The sequence below is a fragment of the Meleagris gallopavo genome, chromosome 3 (genome assembly GCF_000146605.3).
Source record: "Meleagris gallopavo isolate NT-WF06-2002-E0010 breed Aviagen turkey brand Nicholas breeding stock chromosome 3, Turkey_5.1, whole genome shotgun sequence".
Classification (NCBI taxonomy): domain Eukaryota; kingdom Metazoa; phylum Chordata; class Aves; order Galliformes; family Phasianidae; genus Meleagris; species Meleagris gallopavo.
The window spans coordinates 58,529,292-58,548,327 of NC_015013.2; the positions used below are offsets into that span (position 1 = coordinate 58,529,292).

Sequence of the window (19,036 nt, forward strand, 5' to 3'; positions counted from 1 at the left end):
AAAAAAAAAAAAGATAATCAGATGCATTAATTAAAATCTGATTTACTTCTTTTCGTATTTAGAAGTAAAGAAGTAAATCGTAATTCAACTCTGAAGAGTATAGGAAAGAAACTCCTGAAGCCTGGAGGATAATGTTTCCTCACTGATCTTCACTGTCCCTCCAAACACAGAAAAGTAGGATTTGGAATCTCTTAAATATGTTCTTTGGCCATTCAAGGATATTTGTACATTTGCATTTTGATGGTTACTAACTGACAAAATACCTTTTTTCTCCTTTAATCACTGTTGTTTTGTCTGTGTGAAGAAGTGGCAGAACCCTCTCTGGCTAATACCTATGAGGTCACTTTGCTATTCTAAGTTACAGCCACCCTAAGAGTTATTTCTTTCATGGAGCCTCCAGAAAACTGCCGCCCCTTAGCATGTCAACTTGCTAAGTGACAGATACTTGGGAGACAGCAAAAAATTTGAGGTTAGAAGTGGTTTTAGACATAGATATGGTCAATACCTAGCACACTGGGTCTTGAAACTGCCTGGGAGTTTTGTAATACACAACTGAAATGCAAACGAAAAATAACTTTCTTTCCCTGCCATCTCTTAAATGGCACACAGGCTGTACAGCTGGGCCAGGCTTCATATCCAGCTAAGGGCTTGGTCTACTGTGGCTGCCACTACAGGAAGTCTGATTTGCAGAATGTACCACCTCCCTTTTTTTCCTTTGTAAAATGTTACTCTCAACCACTTTGTGCAGTATCCAATCCATTTCCCGTGGATCTTTTCTCCCTGTGCTTCTAAGTAGACTGCATCTCCTAGGGAGACTACAAATTCAGCATACTTCTGCCAGAGAGATCTCAAGGAGTTCGTAATTAGTTTGAGAAGCTGTCCCTTGTGCTCTCAGGTCAGCCAGGTGAGAAGTTCTGAGATGAATGGTATGGAGACTGGGAACTAGAAGTGGTAACAGCTGGGAGCTACAAGTCTTTTAGTATACAGTGATAACTTTAAAAAACTTTAAAAAAAAAAAGTACAAAGATTATGAGCAAGTGGGAATGCAAAAATTATGAAATCAGTGACAGAGTTTACATCAGATGAAATGTTTGGGTCTGTATGCAGGGTTTTTACTTTTTACTTTTTTTTATTTTTATTTTATTTTATTTTTTTAGTTGCTAGGTATGTGTTTTGTCAGTCAGTATAAGGGACATATACACTCTGATGTTATTCCTCTGGTCTGAGCCTGCAGCCTGCAGTGAAGCTGCAGGACCTGGTTCTTTTCAGTTAGGATGCATTGTGATGAGTGAATGTATCATGATATCATGGAAGAAGTCACGTGTAAAAAAAAGGAGCAGTAAAGAGGATGGATAGCCATTTGGACTAGTTGAGATTAACTAACAGCCAATGTTTTAGCGAGGAGCTGTCATATCTTTAAGTTGTAGTTTTGTAAAAATTCAGCTTCTGTTTCAGAATCTCAAACCACCTTCCACTGGGAAGTTATGTGCAACAGATAGTTATGCTTAGCAGTCCTACCAGACAGTGTGCTTTGCTTCTTTGCACTTCCTGGAAATGACCACGAAGTTGATTTTCTGTCCTCATAGAGGAATTGCACTCGACGAAGGACAAAGACTTGAGAAGCCACAGCCACTGGGGCCCCCTCATCCCACTGCAATTACCAAAAATTTGACACAAATAACAGCAATCTAACGTGTTCTCATTTGCTCTGCAGGCGAACCTGACGTTAGCTTTCTCAGGCCGCTGGAGGGAAGGCAGCAGAGAAGTGGTTGGGAATTGTTCTTCCTTCCCTCTTTGCTGTTTGTCACACAGCTGACAATACATTTCTGAGCATGCTGCCTCCTGGTCCTGTGCATATAAAGTTGGGTTCCTGGGATTTCAAACATCCGTAATTATGCACTTAAAATGTATTGTTTCCAGATGGTAATGCAACCAGTTATTTCAAACAATGAAAAATCCAGTGATTTAATTGTTTCTGACAGATGAGTAGGAAAGCTGAACGAATAGAAATGTAGTAAAAAGAATACTAGACAAGGACATTGGTAAATCTTAACTACAAAGAATTTCTGGAGAAATGTGGGTCTGTAGCCTTAAAAATTTATTTCCTGCAAATAGACTTGAGGAAAGCCAAAGTTAAAAGTTTGGAATATTTTCAAAGTCTTCTCATGTGCACAGATATGATTAAAAGTTGTATGAGCAAAGGAAACTGCACATATTTCTTCCTGAATGCATAATTTGATTCTGTGGCTGTGAGAGGGGATGTGCAAAGGTTTTTTACTTTCATTGTTCCCTCCAGCATGGAAATTACATCAAGAGCACTTCAAGCTTTCTGTGTGTTTCTTGAACCCAGAGTCACCATCAGTATGAACAAACACATATAGGACATGTCTCTTCTGTAATTTTTTTTTTTTTTTTTTTTTATTTACAGAGTGTGAGTTCAGTAACAAATTTTCAAGTGTAAAGACTGCTGCTCATCTCTGTGGTCAGGACGCACTGCGTCTTTGTGGTTTGCAGATCAGAGTACTTAGGTGCTTCCATTTACAAGAAATATCCTTCTCTTAACATTGGAGACCTAAATGAATGCAAGGGTAATTAAAATACTCAGGTCGTCCTGTGTTATACATTCTCATTGTTCCCTGGTGCTGCAGAAGGAGAGGGAACAGCTCACCAGTCTCAAGTCTCCTCCTTTTCCTGAAAACCCACTGGTGTGAGCAGGCTGCACTCAGGACAGCATCTGGGGAGTTTGGTGGTGAATCCCAGAGCTCAAACCTCTCGCAGCCCTATGACTCTTCTCTCAGGTCACCACAGCAGCGTTGCTCTCATCCATGCACTGGGCTTCCTACTAGGGACTGCTTTATGTGAACCCAGAGCTCATCCCATGAGTGGCCATGCAAGAAATGTCAGTTGTGCTGTTCCCATCTTCTTGGCTGAAAAAGCACCTGTCACATAATGGTGACTTTTGCATCACGTGATTGGTATTGTATGTTCATGGAAAAAGACAGCATTATTGTGTTTTTTCAATTCCTCTATATCAAGGTATGTGTCCTGTCCTGCCAGGAGAGTCCTAGGACATGGGCGTTCTGCACACTGTAGCATTATCCATGTAGCTATCAAGCACTTGGCATATTCCAAATCACACACCATTTTTCATTTCCATCAAATATGTATTTTAAGGTATCACTGAGCAAGCACTACAGCATGCACAAACAAGAGGATTTTTTTTTTTACTGAAAAGTATTTATTTTTCTCACTTCTCTTTGTTAGGGGACATATTGGAAACAGAAAAAATCACACAGCAAACAGTGCACAGCTTGAGCAGAGAGCCAGAGCAGCCTGGAGGTGCAAGCACTCACACGCACTCCGTACTTATGGCAATTTAAAATGAGATATACCGCACTGCGATTGTACCAACAAATAAGAGCCCTTAGGACAGTTGAGACAGTCACAGAGCAGGCATGAGCTGACTGTGGGAGACAAATACCAGCTGCCAGGAGAGCAGTGGCATAAGACATGCTGTGCCGATTCTCTGCATTAATTGGCTACCCCGGCTTTAGAGCTGCTTTGTGTCGCAGCGCCGTGCTAGCCAGCTGCAGCACAAATCTGGGTTTGGTCTCCACAGCCCTTCACAAAAGCTGTGCTACTGATTGCACCACCATTGGCTTTTAAATTCTCTATTTACTACTCAAGACCTCACTACTAATGAACACTCCAGTCCCTGGAACTGTGCGGTTTTTGATTGCCTTGTCTCAGCCTCCCACTCAGTGCAGCTTGATCTGCTTTGGTTGTGTTAGCATAAGCAGAAATAACCCAACACAGTTGGGATGGGATGTTTTAACACTGCAATTCTGTGAGCAGTTCAGTGCTGCTGCCAGAAAGAACAGCCCTGCCCTCTCCCTGTTCCCAAATGTTTGCTCTTGTCCCTCTGTTGCTCCCTGCCTGCTGCCAGCATCGCCAAGCAATGAACTAAATGGGAGAACAAGTCCACTTCAAAGTTAACTTGAGAGAAAACAAAAACAGTAATGATTAGTTTTAATCTAGATTAATTCAAATTAGTTTGCTGTTCAGCTATGAGAATTCTTTTGTCAGCCAGAAGAAGAAAACAGTTTTGGAAGAGCAGTGGTTTGTGTTTAGAGGCAGACAAAGAGCAGGGCTGCTATTCTTGGCTTACACTTCATAAAGATGGGGTATAAATGTGATTGTGTTCTCAAATCTCCTTAAAATGGCACTATTATTCTCTTCTTAGTGCTCCTTATCTCTCAAACTTCACACTTGAGGTCTTTTTAAAAAGCATTCATTTAAAAGTGTTTTTATCAGCCCTTTGCATGTAAAGTTTAAGCCGGAGTACGAAGATCATATCAATGCTCAACAACTGAAACAGGTTTATTGATAGTACCTAACACACAAAATACTTTTCATGGGACTGTCTTTCAAGTGAATAAACATAGTGTGATCCTCTTTATACATTCAGAGAACATTTTTTTCCATATACAGCAATGCTGATTTCCTGGAAAGTGCATACTCACTCCTTTGTTTTGGCTCCCAGAGATGGTAAAAAGCATATGGTTTTACTGGAGTGAGGAAGAAGGTGGATGTGCAGACAAGAAAGAAAGCTGCACAGTTCTACCAACCAGAACATTAGGCACTTTGCTTCAAAATCCCACCCAGTCCAGAAAGACTAATGAGTGTAGTCTTTCACCCGGAGGAGCAGAAGTTGTTAAATGAAAAGATGCCATTTTTAACACAGCTGCTTCTCTCATACTTTCTTAACAATTCTTCTTCGTCTGCTAGAAAATATGTGATCAACCTAGCACTATGTTGACAGAACAGCAATCATTTCACCTCAAATTGTACTTTTTTTTTCAGATTTTACTAATTGCTATGCCATTGGCACCACAAGCGTTCGTTCACTCAACCAAAGAGCAGTGGCGCTGCCTGCAATGAATCACTCTGCATCCCAGCCTGGCTCAAATAACCTTTCTGTTCCTTAGGGCTAAAGAATTCCTTCGGAGGAATGAAGAATGAACCACAGGTAGGTCAAATTCATAGCCAGAAGTTCACTGCAGTTTCATTATGATATTGTTAAGTCCCGTGTTCCTGCTGAAAAGATGACATTTTCTCTTGAATAGTGACATTTGAAAATATAAGCCAAACGTATTGCCTTTCCTCTGAAATATTTGATTTGGCAAACAAGTGACAGACACAGATATTTCTGATTCTGTGGACTTCGGCAGAAGCATTATACAAATTGTTATTTGTTGCAGAGGTTTAACCCGTTTTTTCCCCTTCCACAGGCAAATGGATAGAAACATAGAATCATGAGCTAAGACAATGGTACAAGCCTTAACTTGGAGAAGAAAAGGCTCTGGGGAGACCTCATTGTGGCCTTCCAGTACTTGAAGGGAGCATATAAACAGGAAGGGGAACGACTGTTTACAAGGGTGGATAGTGATAGACAAGGAGGAATGGTTTTAAACTGAGACAGGGGAGGTTTAAGTTAGATATTAGGAGGAAGTTTTTCACTCAGAGGGTGGTGACACACTGGAACAGGTCGCCCAAGGAGGTTGTGGATGCCCCATCCCTGGAGGCATCCAAGGCCAGGCTGGATGTGGCTCTGGGCAGCCTGGTCTGGTGGTTGGTGACCCTGCACATAGCAGGGGGTTGAAACTAGATGATCATTGTGGTCCTTTTCAACTCAGGCCATTCTATGATTCTATGATTTTTTATGAAAGTAAGTTTTTATGTTTACCATGGGAGAACTGAGACTTTAACTGAGAGCCAAAAGGATTAGTTAGAAAATCACAGTCTCTGCCTTGAAGTTTTACATAAATATATCAGGACATATCAGAAAACTGTCTTAAAGAAAAACAGTGGAATCTGACACTACAAATGCAAACATGCCCTCAATTGCAAACACTACCCTCATTTCAGATTACCAATTTCAAAACATTATGTGAAAATCCATTGCAAACAGCGACCTCAAACAAAATTTAACATCTATAGCAATCTGTGTCTGTATACAGCTTTGTTAACCATGACATTAAAAATGAACTGGGACTCCGGTTAACAGTCACAACACTGTAAATTGGTGTGGTACATTAGAGAATCTGGCCCAGTGTGTGTCACAGTTGTTTAATTCATCTAAGGTTGGCAGGGATTCTTTTTTACTTAAATGTATTCACACCCATGCAAGCTGTCAAATTGGAATTACACTTAAGAGCTGAGGCAGAGCTGCAGCTGCAGCAGTGATGGGAGCAGGGGGGCTCGCTGTGCTTCCTCCCATGCTGCCCAGGACTCAACAGGAGACCCCTCAGCTGATGGCTTGGTTCTGTCCTCTCTGCATGACCTAGCTTTTATTTGGGCTTTACATTTCATGTAATCTAAAATGACTTGAAGATAGCATTCTCATTTTAGTGGTGGGTAAAAATCAGCTATTGAGAAGAATGACCTCACAGCCGTAAATGATGAAGATATTATCTATCATCACAGCCCTTATTCTGTCTGCTGCTAGAGCAAACTCTCTTCATGAGAGGTGGGAAGGTTATTTGCAATAAAGTATTTACTCTTTTCTCTGGGAACTTAGCCTTTTCTCTATTTGTTTTGCTTCTTTTTACTATTGAAATTTATCTGTGAACAGTCTGATTTTTATGTGTTGGCCTATTATTCAGTATTATTCAGTGAGTTCTTTAGGCAACGATATTGAAGTTTATGCACTGCTCCTGAATTGCTTACTCTGGCCATTTTTCTCAAGTCTGAGCTATCCATATTTTGTTATTTGTTCATGGTGACACTCAAATAAATTTCCAGAGGTTGCTTTCATTTTCTTCTGAGAATCTCCCATTCTGAGACATCTAACTTAGAACAGGATATCTAGAGGCTTCCATGCTGTCAGACATTTTATAAAATCACTCCTGGTGACATAATGGATATCTGTCTGATACCTCTCCTTCTATTCGTTTGTGATGCTGTCTTAACGTTAGAATTTCTGACAGCTTTCCATAATTCAAAGGGATTACCTGGTGTTCTGTTGAGTTCTGGTACTGCAAATGTCTATGCATCATCCAGTTCCTTTCATTAATTTATCAATGTCATTTCAAAACTAATTGACTTGAATTTCTTCTCCTGATAGCTCTTGGGGAAAAGTGCTCTAGAATCTTATTCCTTTGTTGGCTGGAGTCCTTCTAATTCCCAGCATAGGGTCATCATCAATGTACTATCTGATATATTCATCTTTGAATGATGGGACTGAGGTTTTTTTTTTCTTTAAGAGCCTACAAGTAAAGAGCTCAATGCGATAATAAAAATTTGAACAACACATTTAAGCATAGCTCTGTAATTTTCAGGAACATCAAACAAATGCAAAAATATATGACTGGTATTAGTATTAAAATAATTAGCTGTTACTCAACTTCTCAGACAGTATTGGTCATCCAAGTAGAAAATTCATCAGTACAACCTTCTTGGTCAGTATATAATATGGCTGATTATGTTTAACAGTCAGAGTGCGTGCTATCAGCTTCTGGAACAGATTTAGCTTCCTGATCTATGATGCATATCCTTACACATTTAACAGTTCTACCTTCTTGTGGAAAGGATCCTATTTATTTTTCTTCATGCAAAGATTCCTGTGCAGTCACTAGACTCCCTGAGTTGGACATATACAACAATTATCAGCAAACACAATAAGATCATCATACATGATAATATATGTTGCTAGTAATATGGACACAGAACAGTGTGTATACCGACTGGCAATTCCAAGACTATGAAAGCATTACTATCTAAAACATGCAGGAAGTTAATAGAGAAAACAAAGGAATTCATTTACCTCACTATATGTGGAATATTCTATCATGTAAATTCATAAATTCTGAACTGTGAAGGATTATTAAAATCTCTAAGAATAATGTCATAAGCTAGTCTCAGACTAATGGCAAGTCCAAGAAAGAAGTTCACTTTGAAGATTAGGGGGATATCTGCATTTTAGACTTCATATGACTACAAGCATAACATTTAGTTCAAATTTAAAGAACTTAGGAGCCTGCATTCTCCACTCTGGAAGTTGTAGAAATCCCTGGAGGTGTTCAAGGCCAGGTTGGATGGGACCCTGGGCAGCCTGGTCAGGTATTAAATGTGGAGGTTGGTGGCCCTGTGTGTGGCAGGGGGGTTGGAGATTCATGATCCTTGAGGTCCCTTGATTCTGTGATTCTATGATTTACAGGAACATCTTATGAGTTAATTGTTTAGGAGACTAAAATGGAGAGTGCTTCTCACCTTCCTCCTCTCCCACAGCTCCTACACAAAGATAATTTCAATGTTATCAAGGTTTGCTCTCCCCACAGGTAATCCAGTTAGTGTAACAAAGCAGATCCTGTCTGTAAATTCCATGTAAGCACATACAGGACAATAGAATACTGTCATTTTGTTATTTATTCAGATATTCACAGTCTAAATTGTGTTCCAGTGAAATCAGTTATGGAAACTGAAAATTGAAAATGTATTTATTTCAGAGCAATACATAATTATATACTTCTTGTTTGTCTGACTATTTTAAATTACTTTATGCAAATCTCATTTTCAGGGATTATGTATAGAGTACAATTAGATGAGCTCTTAAATAGCTAATATAATATAATTGTGGAATTATTGTGTGTGTGCATAGCGTGCACATAAGATCCAGATGTTAATTAGTAAATCAGGTTGATTTAGCAAACAGAAATTTGCTCTGTTTGAAGAGAAATTGAAAGACGAGACAATTGCTTCCTGGAAGTTACTGTTTATACTATGAGTTCACTAAAAGGAAAAAATTAACATAGAAAAAATACCTTTGTAAGAAGAAAAGGAAAACACCAATTAAGTTATATAAGTAGGAATTCATTGCTCTCAGAATCTAGTCTGATTGCTTTGCAGCAAAATACACGAGATGTGAGACTAGTAGTGCATTGCAACAGGCTGCCCAGAGAGGTGGTGGATTTACCATCCCTGGAGAAATGTGTAGATTTGGCACTGAGGGACATGGTTAATGAGCATGGTGGGGATGGGTTGGTGGTTGGATTAGATGACCTTAGCGGTCTTTTCCTACCTTAATTTATGTAATTCTATCTTTACCATTCAAATGGTTTGTGCAGTGGTAAAGCAGCTTTAGGTAGTCACTTGTATATATCAGTGCATTTCACCAGTAAGTGATGGAGTTAGGGTAGTTTGCAACAGATGCAGATGAAGCCTTCTTCTGAAGGATACAATTGAGTCCAGAGACAAAAAATCAGGGAGTTTACAGTTTGCCCAAACCAAAATTCATCCCTTGGATGGATGCTATTAACAGGTTTTATCCAAAAGGTAACCTTTCACATTGTGCGAAAAGAAAACTTGAGTTAAAATATTTCAGCTTTGTAGACATAACAAAAGAATGTGTTTTAAACTACAAATATAATAACTGTAATTTAAGTCAATTTTGTTATTTGGCATCAAGTGGACAAGTCAGTTTTGCCTTTTCTATGAAAAGCTGACATTTAAAGTCTGAAAATAGCCAGAAAATGGGCGTGAATTACTCAGAGAAAAATATTGCCTCTACTGAAGCTTAGAGCAGAAACTTTAAAAACAGTCAGGTGGAACAACCTGTCATCTCAGCCCACAAGTTCCTCTTCAGGCCTCAGTCACGTGCTCACTGCTTGCCCTAGTTCCCACTGATTTCAGTAGGAGTTGAGAGCGATTCCAGAACAGGAGATATTGCCCATATTTTCCACTGTGGCAAAACCTGTGCTGTGACCTGTGAGGGCTTATCACTGATGGCCAGATCCAAAATCTTATTCAACAAGTCACAAAAGCTGAGCAGAGCATGAGAGCAGCAAGCGTCGCAAGAATATTTCAGACACCCTTTGGTTGTGAATAACACAGCTGTTATCAGTGCCATCTTTAAAAAACCCATTGGGAGAACCTCAGTAAGTGATGAAAAGCTACCCATTCTGTACTCTGTTTCAGATAATATAAAATCAGCTTAGTCTTTTGAAGGAAAATCCTCTGTACTTTCCCACATAAGTAACTACACAGTGAGACAGCTGAAATGTTTTTAAACAACGATGTTTTAAAAAATGATTTTTAAACAACACATCACTGAAAGCATTTGTTGTCACATATTGGCAGTTGGATACCTGATAAGCTGTCCATGATTTCAAAGGGGAAAAATACTCCCCATGGCTGTAGGAGTTTCTGTTTATTCTTGTTGCGGAAATGTCAGTAGAAACATTCTAAGTGTCTGTACCCCGCTAAGGAAATGCTTCACCAAAACTTATCTTTTATAAAACAAGAAAACACTCTGAGGGTAGAAAAGGCTTCATTTATTGTGTAAATATCCCTTATCCTTTGAGTAAATAATCGTCTTTCAATGGCTGTTTACAGAATGCTTGGTACTGTACCTTCAGTCAAGCTTTTCCCTGTTAAAACTGAGGACTGTAGCAATGTTTATTTACACTGCATCATTCAAACTGAATCACCTAATGACCTGCAAACAGCAATAAAGAAGCCTTATTGCTTGTCAGCTGTTTGTCTCTGTATTTAATAGCAGAGACAGTTGCAAAGATCTTAACCTTTATTCTGGTCCAGAGTCCCCGCTTCCCCTCACTTCCCCCCAATCATTTAAAACATTATTGTTAACATGAAACAACCCAACATCATTCACAATGAACATACATTTCCATTCCATGAAGTACTTGTGTTTTAACAAAGAATACGGTTTCCCAGCAGCAGGTGCTAACATCAAAATGAAAAATTAAATCATTACATTGTATATCTGTCTTCAGGAGGATAAATTGAAAATAGGTTTTACGAAAAACTCCGATATTATCTTGAAACACTCATTTGTTTTTAAAGGTATATTAAATTTCATGAGGTTTCTAGTTTGCTTGAGGTATTTCAGGACTATTTGGGGAATATGCAGGGCAATGTTATTCTAAGCAATTACAACATTCTCCTGCCAAAAGTGTGACCTGTTGATAGCTATAAGGAGGTGTCGTTTGATCCCTCTATCCTCTATCATTCTGGAAAAGCTCAGACAGTAATTACAAAGCTTCTAATTTCCTGTCTTTTTGCATTATATATAAAAATTAAAGATGAAATCTGAAGCCAAGGGAATCTATTCTTAAGCTCTGATTCTGCAGACCCTGACTGTACGTACCTAACCTTTGTATGTAGGGCAATGCTCAGTGTCTGAAATCAAGTAAATACTCAAATCTAAATTTAAGGGAGAAACTGCAACTCTAATTTATTCTTATCAGTAGTTGCCTTTGAGTAATATTCACAATCAATTATGGCAAAGTCAGACTATGAGGAAAGTGTTTTTTCTGTGATAGTTATTGTTGTCAAATTGACGTAGTTAACAAAGTGCGTCTTCTGAGGTCTAGGTCAATGATCACAGCAATCCGGTGCAGATTGAGGAAAGCTCCAACACAGGCAGGTGATTGAATTGTTTTTTAGATGAGAGGTATACACAGTTACAGAGCTACAAGGGCAGTCAAATATTATGAATTTTATTTTGTTCTCTTGATGCAAGATCTTTTACTGATGGTTTTACTTCTTGAAAACTTCTGTATGTTTTATTCTGAAGAATATAGCCCATCAAATTAGGAGTAGGAATAAACCTATAGGTGATAAAGTCTTTATTACATAGTTGTAATACCTCTTGTAGATGTATGTGAGGATATTCTATAAAAGTGAACAACTTTAGTTTTCTGCTTCGAATGCAGTGAGATTAAAAGCACCAGATCTGCAGGCCTACAATTACAGCTTTAGCATAAGGAATCACACAATTATATCAGGGTACGGCTGTGCCTACATAAACGTATCATAAAGCTTTCGAGTACAAGCTTCCTTTTCAAGCATGCTAAATTTGCATCCACACAGTGCATCTTGTTAGGCATTAAGCTACTCCACAAGGCTTTTTAGTTCTTACACCATTTTTTACCTAGTTGGCATGCACAGTGCTATATTAGGGCTGTCTTCATTATGAAGCTGGAAATGAGTTTGATTCTCAGCTTCTCTACCCAATTCATGGATAGGTAATTCTATAAAATATGGTCCTTCCTCTTTGCTTCGTATGTTACACTACTTTTACACTGCACTCTCTGATATATTCTAAGAATCCTATATCTTCTAGTAATCATGCTTCAACTTTAAGCTCCCTTTGACCCAACTTATCCTGTTAATGCTGAGTGCTTTCAGCTGTATGGCAGTTACATCCTAACATTCAGATCCCTGTGCTCATATGGAAGTCATGTTCTACAGCATTCTCTTGTTAATTAACTTTTGTAATGCTTCCCTGACTAGATAACAGTTTTTTGTTTGTGAAACCTCATACTCAAGAAAATCTGCTTCAGAAAATTGTCCTCTTTTTTTTTTTTTTTAATCTCAGGATCAGTTTTGATAGCTGGGATTGCAAAATACTTCAGGAAGAGGAAAAGGCAAACAGTTCAATATTAAGAGATTAGTAAAGCTTTACATCCCATAGGAGTAGGCAGGGACGCAGTGGTCTGGAGGTTTTGGTTTTTTTTCCCTACTCTTTAGAGTTTACTTCTTTACCTTATTTTTGCATGCTCTAAAAATGAACAGCTCTGGAATTCAATTTCAGGAATTGTGAAGATGGGTTAGTTAAACTGTCTATACAAAAATACTCCTTATTCTCTCTCTCTCTTTTTTTTTATTTTAAGAAATTTTCTGCCTTTCATATTCTTGAAGACAGTTTGAATGTTTATTGTTTCTTAAAGTTCTGCAGACCGCTAAATCAAGAGCATGGACAAGTCAAGAGTGGCTTGTGCATCCTATCCAGGCCTTCAGGCAGCTCTTTGTTAACAAAAGCGTGGTTTTCCATTCAAACACTACTCTACTGCTGGAAGGTATCTGCTTTCTTGAAAGAAAGAAAGATAAAGGCTTACCTACTTCCCAGAAGAGTACTACACGCGGAGATAGAGGGAAAAGAGTTATGGGCCTCATTCCACTGACATACTAGAAGTGTCTGACTGTAGTTGGTACAAGTAAAACCCTTTGTAGTTTCCTTTCCTTTACCTGGCTCCTCACCCACCTCAAAATTCTTGTTATTTATTTATTTCTTTTAACTAAAAACATCTGCACAATAGCACATTACCTATTCCAGCAGAGACCAGAGAGATGACACGTACTCTAACCCTTCTATATAGAAAGCCAGTTATCCACGACTGCTTCCAGCTCAGGTTAGCACAGTGTATTCTTGGCAACTATCTTTCAATTTACTCCCTTTCATCCTTCACAATATACATTCCCGGATCATGTAACTTTACTAAGTTTAGCCTTGTAAAGAATTTTATCTCAGAAGCCACACAGAAAAATAGAACTCAAGTTATTTTATTCAGCTGTCATGCATCACCCAGCACAGGGTATATTTGCACTCCTCGCACAGACAATCAGTCAGATACAAATCCTGGGTGAGCAGAACCTGGTTCTTATTTCTCTGTTTCTCTTTTGTTCCTTTGGTGTGGTATACAGAACCGTAACAATGCTTTCTGACTTAAAACCCATAAAAAGCAGCTCTCCAAATGTAGCGTGACACAATAGAACTTTGGGGTAATTTTGTAATTACTGGACTGTCACTACCATTTAATGCATAAATTAAAGGTTTTACTTCTTTCAGGGGTACAATACTGCATGTTTCATGGAGGCATTAGACACCTCGCTAAAACGCCTCACAAAAGATTCTCTTTTCCTCTGGGCAAGCTTTGCGTTGCTTGGCAGAGGCTGGTGTCTCAGAGCAGCAGTAAGCACCAGGCTGCAGGAAAGCACTTTCTCTAAGTGCCTGTGAGAAGTCATCTGATTTACCCGTACTTTGTTGGAAAGGAGAAAAAAAAAAAAAAAACGAAAAATAAAAAAAAGGTTCTGACACTTTATCCATCTGTAAAAAAGAACATCTTTAAAGGAGAACGCGCGTATTTTAACCTATTTTCCTTTAGCCAAAATGTCTCAGAGACTGGGACACGGTCTTCCCTACGTCTCCCTCAGCGCCCACTGAAGGCGGGTAGCTGCCGAACTCACCCGGCCCAGGAAGGGGCTCTGAGCAGCGCCCGCAGCTCTCCCCGCCCCGTTCACCCACGCGCCTCAGGAGGCAGCGCCGTTCCCCCAGGAGCCCCGAGCCTCTCCCCTCAGCGCGGTTCTGCGCCTCAGCACCTGCACCGGGACGAGGAACGGGTCGGAGTGCCTCCCCGCCCCGAACAATAGCCCTGAGCTTCCTCGGCTGCCACACGGGCGGGTGGCTGTGGGACAAGCTCCGCCCCGCCCGCTTCAGCCGCCCAAGTCCCGTGAACTTTCCCCGCGCGCCCGCAACAAGCCGCCCTCAGACGCCCCTCGCGGACTCTGTCCCCGCTCGGAGCCGCGTGTTCGCGGGACGCCCGGACGAGAGCAGCCCAATCTCTTCACAGCCCACTCCCCTCGTATCCCCTCGCCCGCCCTCCGCCGCTCCCCTGTCCCCGCAGCACGCCCCGCCCGGCCCGCCCCGCTCCGCACACGCCCACCCCCGGCCCCTGCCCCTTCCCCAGAGCCGAGCTGAGTCCCTGCCGCCGGCTGCGCTCCGCGGGGCTGCTGCCCCTCCGACAAAGGAGGTGGAGAAGCAGAGGCGGGGGAACGGCGAGGAGGAGGGGAGGGGGACGCGGCCGCTCCGTCCGGATGCGGTGAGCCCCCGCTTCGCCCGGCAGCGCGGAGGGAAGCCGAGGAGCAGCCGCGGCGCTCCGCCACCATGGGCTGCTGCACGGGGCGCTGCACGCTCATCTTCCTCTGCTCGCTGCAGCTGGTGAGTGCGGGCACGGCTGGGGGGGCCCAAGTTCTGCGTTGCGGGGCCGGCGCGGCTGCGGTACGGGCAGAGTGCGGGGCGGAGGGAACACCGTGGCCATCCTTTCCTGTTCTCTTTTTTCACCTCCCTGAGAGCTCTCGGCACGACCTCTCCTGCACTTTGTCGGGGTTCCTTTTCTGAGCGGGTAATTGAGATGAGAAGGACGCGTCTCCCTTTGTTTACTGAAGTTGGCGTATTTGTTTCGGAGAACAGAGTTGTTACAGAAGCGAAGCGGCCCCGATTAGCGATAACCCCTCCCCGGCTCGTTAGCCGGGCGATAACATAGTGCTCTGCCTTCGGCGGTTCGTCCTTAGTCCCGAGAGGATTTAAAAACATTTTTCTTGTGACTCGGAGTCATCATTTTGCCACATGATCCCTCCTAAGAGGAGCGCTGTGCCGCGCGTGTGGCTGCGAGGAGAGCGGTGGGATGCGTTGGCCGCTTTCCTCCCCTCTAAATCGTTTCTGGATTTCCCCAGCTATCTCTGGCAGCACTTTGCGGTGCCCTCTGCTAAAATCCAGCACAGACGAGTATTTTGCTTGACCACCCTCCTTCGTGTCAGGGCTTTGTGCCTGTGCCGGCTGCTGTACCTCCATTGTGCTCAGTGCGAGGGACGGGATGGAGCTGAGCGGTGTAGGCACTTGGGTGGTACCCAAAGGCAGGGCAGGCGTGCCATTGTGCTTGTGCTTTGAGGAGAGCTGTGCTTCTACCATTCGGTCTTTGTTTTTCTTGTTCTGCATCAGTTTTACAGATGCTCCTATTGACTGCAGGAGAATCACTCCTGATTTACTTCAACGCGTGTGGGAGGAGAGAGAAACCCTTTTTCTTCAGATATATCCCTCTACCGGTTATGAAGGTTATAATAACTGTATTTACTATTCTGAAGAATTACTTGGAGGCTATAAAAATTGAAGTAAAGTGTGAATAGCCACCATAATCTGCAGAGAAATGCATATAAAATCTTTCAGGAAAGGATTTGTGTTTTATAAGAGACCTATCAGATCATGTAACAACTTCCAAAAATGACTTTAATGTGCAGCTTTTTCTACTGTACTTATCTGCTTTATAACGTTCTGCTGTCATATCTGTATCTTTCAGGCACTGATAAATGTCTGTGGCAAAATGCTTTCACTTTATTTCATTTTCATTTAAGGATAAGAGCCGTGCTTTAGATGCAAGGTGTAATCTGGTAGATGTGAACTTAGGGCTCAGGTGCTTCCTGTGCTCTCAGTGGTGGCAGTGTTCAATGCATGCTGTCGAAGTTGTCACCACGGGTGGTTTTAGAGCTTTTCTAACATCTCAGAGGTCACAAGTATAAAGTGTGCAAGCACAACCATATCCCAGACATTGCTGTCATTAAGTGACACCTGTGTTACCTCGCAAGCAGTTATGGGAAGGGTAAAGGGGTGATGCTGGCTATGGGCAGCAATGTCACAAAAACCAAAGCACTTTTACTGCTCATTCCTAAGGTTTTGGGAGTACAGGTGACCTACACGACTTGAGGAAAAACTTTAGAATCATAGAATGGCCTGTGTTGAAAAGAACCACAATGATGATCAAGTTTCAACCCTTCTGCTATGTGCAGGGTCACCAACCACCAGACCAGGCTGCCCAGAGCCACATCCAGCCTGGCCTCGAATGCCTCCAGGGATGGGGCATCCACAGCTTCTCTAGGCAACCTGTTCCAGTGTGTCACCACCCTCTGAGTGAAAAACTTCCTCCTAATATCTAACTTAAACCTCCCCTGTCTGAGTTTAAAACCATTCCCCCTTGTTCTATCACTATCCACCCTTTAGGAAGAGAGCTGGGCATGTATGTTAAAATTGTTTACCATAGTCATATTTTTCTGATGTCAGATAAGGGTAAGGAGCAGTTCTGCCTGAACCTTAGGATTAATCTTCAGATATCACCTGAGAAAGATGGACCTTATAAAATATGGTTGGCAACACCTTCTATAGCGTATGGGCAGTGATCCATGCCATAGAGGCATACTGTAGCACACTGTGTAGGTTCTTTTTGATATAAAATGACATGAAGTAAAAAGCCAAATTCCTGGAAATACGTACATACTCAAGGTTTTGTTCTTGTTTGAAAGGAATATGCAGTGTTTTGTGGTTTTTATAGCTTTTTCATTCATTGAAACTAGCTTCCTCTCTGACTTTGGTGTGTATGATTGTGTGCTGCTGAGATGAGGAATTACAAGGTGGGGAGAACAACAGTTACTGTGTGACATTCTATAACATACTCAGACCCTTAACAATTACATATATAAACTTCAAGAAGATTTTGCCTGTACTTTTCAATGCTGTTTGTCTGTCAGCGATTTTGACATTAAATGAAAATAGTTTTCAATCGCTTTTTGATTCATGAAAACATGTATTGCTGATTGACAGCTTTTCCATTTCATAATAAATACATCTCAATATTGGACCCAGTAATCCCACAATCATTCTGCATGTAGTCTTATACATTTGACAATATTCTCATTCTTCACACCCATCCGTGTGCATCCCCATCACTGTGTGTGACGTGGGATTCTGGAGATAATCGCAGAGGAGATTGGCTGGGAGGCACCAGTGCTGCAAGAGCTGCTAACAACATGCTGTCCTGAGCAGTCTCTGTACACCTCTGCAGGTTTATTCTGCTTCTGGAAGCTGGGGGAATTTTGCCTAAGAACAGTGTTGTGCTTCCTGCTTTTAAACCCTGTGATCTCTGTCACTGTTTAAAGTGAAGCATTGTGATATGCCATTTCCAAAGTTGTCAGGCTAATAACTCAGAAGTGTGTGCGTATCTTAATGACAGATTTATGCATAAAAAGATGATTAGGAGCTATGCATACGTCTGGAAAATATATCATGTGGATATATGAGTCCTTTGGATTGCAGCCATAATTCTCACTAGTGCCATCAAAAGTCACAGACGTTGGCCTCCTCTGTAGTAGAAAATCAAAGCAGCTGCCAGGGTCGGTGTCTGTGCTAGAGTAGCCACTATGCCAGAGAAACTGCAGTAGGAAAATGCTTAAAAAAATAAAGCAAATAAAAAAAAAAAATTAAATTCTGGAAGGGGTAAATTGGCAAAGAATTGCAGATACATTTAGCTGTGTGAATCCAATTGATGTTAATATGTGTCACAAAGTGGAAGCCTTCATGCTGCTTTGAAAATGTGTTTCTGAGTAACTACTATTGCAGGATAATTTTGTTTTAACATTTACAGTAAGTGGAAGTTTTTGCTACCTAGAAGCATAATGATAAGCATGCACAAAGAACTATAAGTAACAGAGATCGTGAATGAGATTTTCAGAATAGTGAATGGAAGACAAACAGAAGGTGCTCCGTCCCCTTTACTGCTTTGCAAATCTCATTTCATGCCTTTTTCTTTGCTGCACTGAGTTCATTGTATAGATGCTGATTTAGCAGTCTATGTTCTGCCTAGCTGTTGGCACAGAGCAGTCTATCCCCTATTTAACCTGTTACTTTCCAAATAGTTTGTGTCAACAGATCCCATGGGGAAATGTGGAAACACAGCTTCTCTATACCAGTGTTTTGACCAAGTCACTGTTGACTGCAGTTGGTTGTTTTAACAAACTGATTCTTTTCTGAATATTCATGATGGTGATTGCAATTAACATTAATTATAGCAATGCAGGCAAATCCTTATCCTTGGAGCTGGGACTGTAAATTAGTCTAAATTAGACTAAATGTAACATTTCACTATTTTTTACTATAAATAGTGGAATTTTAGTTATGGGAGGAAGCGCACAGATTTTCGTCTCATTTGAAAATGATTTATAAAGCTGCAAACTAACTTCTATTAATATGCCTTTTCACTATCTTACAGTTAGGCTGTCTGTGCTTGTATATTATAGCTGACAGCAGTTAGTTAACAGCTCCCAGATTCAAGAGATTTGATAAATTGAGAAGGTAAAATCTCTGAACCGATAAATTGTAGCATCTTTTTATGTTGGTAAAAGAATCACTGGCCCATTGATCTGGAGATGAAGCATCTGTCCACTGGTAAAGGCAGAGGCAGTGTGAGGGAGCAAGCACTGCACAAACAGGAACGAGGGAAATTGGGATTTTAGCCTTGAACAGTACGCTGTTTGTGGGATGATTTCCTGCTGAGAAAACTGATGGGGGAATGGTGTTTTGCTCAAATAACTCAAACAACATTTCCAAATCATGTAACTGTTGCTGGTGGCT

At 41.2% G+C, this 19,036-nt stretch overlaps 1 protein-coding gene and 1 long non-coding RNA gene across 3 annotated transcripts in view; both read left to right on the top strand.

The window, feature by feature from the left end:
- Positions 1 to 5,407, top strand: part of LOC116216473 — a 45,845-nt gene extending 40,438 nt beyond the window's left edge. Inside the window, exon 4 of the long non-coding RNA XR_004159271.1 lies at positions 4,864 to 5,407. This is a non-coding gene — a long non-coding RNA (uncharacterized LOC116216473). The remainder of the gene's footprint in view (positions 1 to 4,863) is intronic.
- A 9,105-nt stretch (positions 5,408 to 14,512) lies between these two features.
- Positions 14,513 to 19,036, top strand: part of NKAIN3 (sodium/potassium transporting ATPase interacting 3) — a 352,665-nt gene continuing 348,141 nt past the window's right edge. For both annotated transcript variants that reach the window (XM_010708976.3, XM_031552871.1), the window contains exon 1: positions 14,513 to 14,800. In XM_010708976.3, coding sequence (XP_010707278.1) covers positions 14,747 to 14,800 — 54 coding nt within the window. In that variant the 5' untranslated portion in view covers positions 14,513 to 14,746. The remainder of the gene's footprint in view (positions 14,801 to 19,036) is intronic.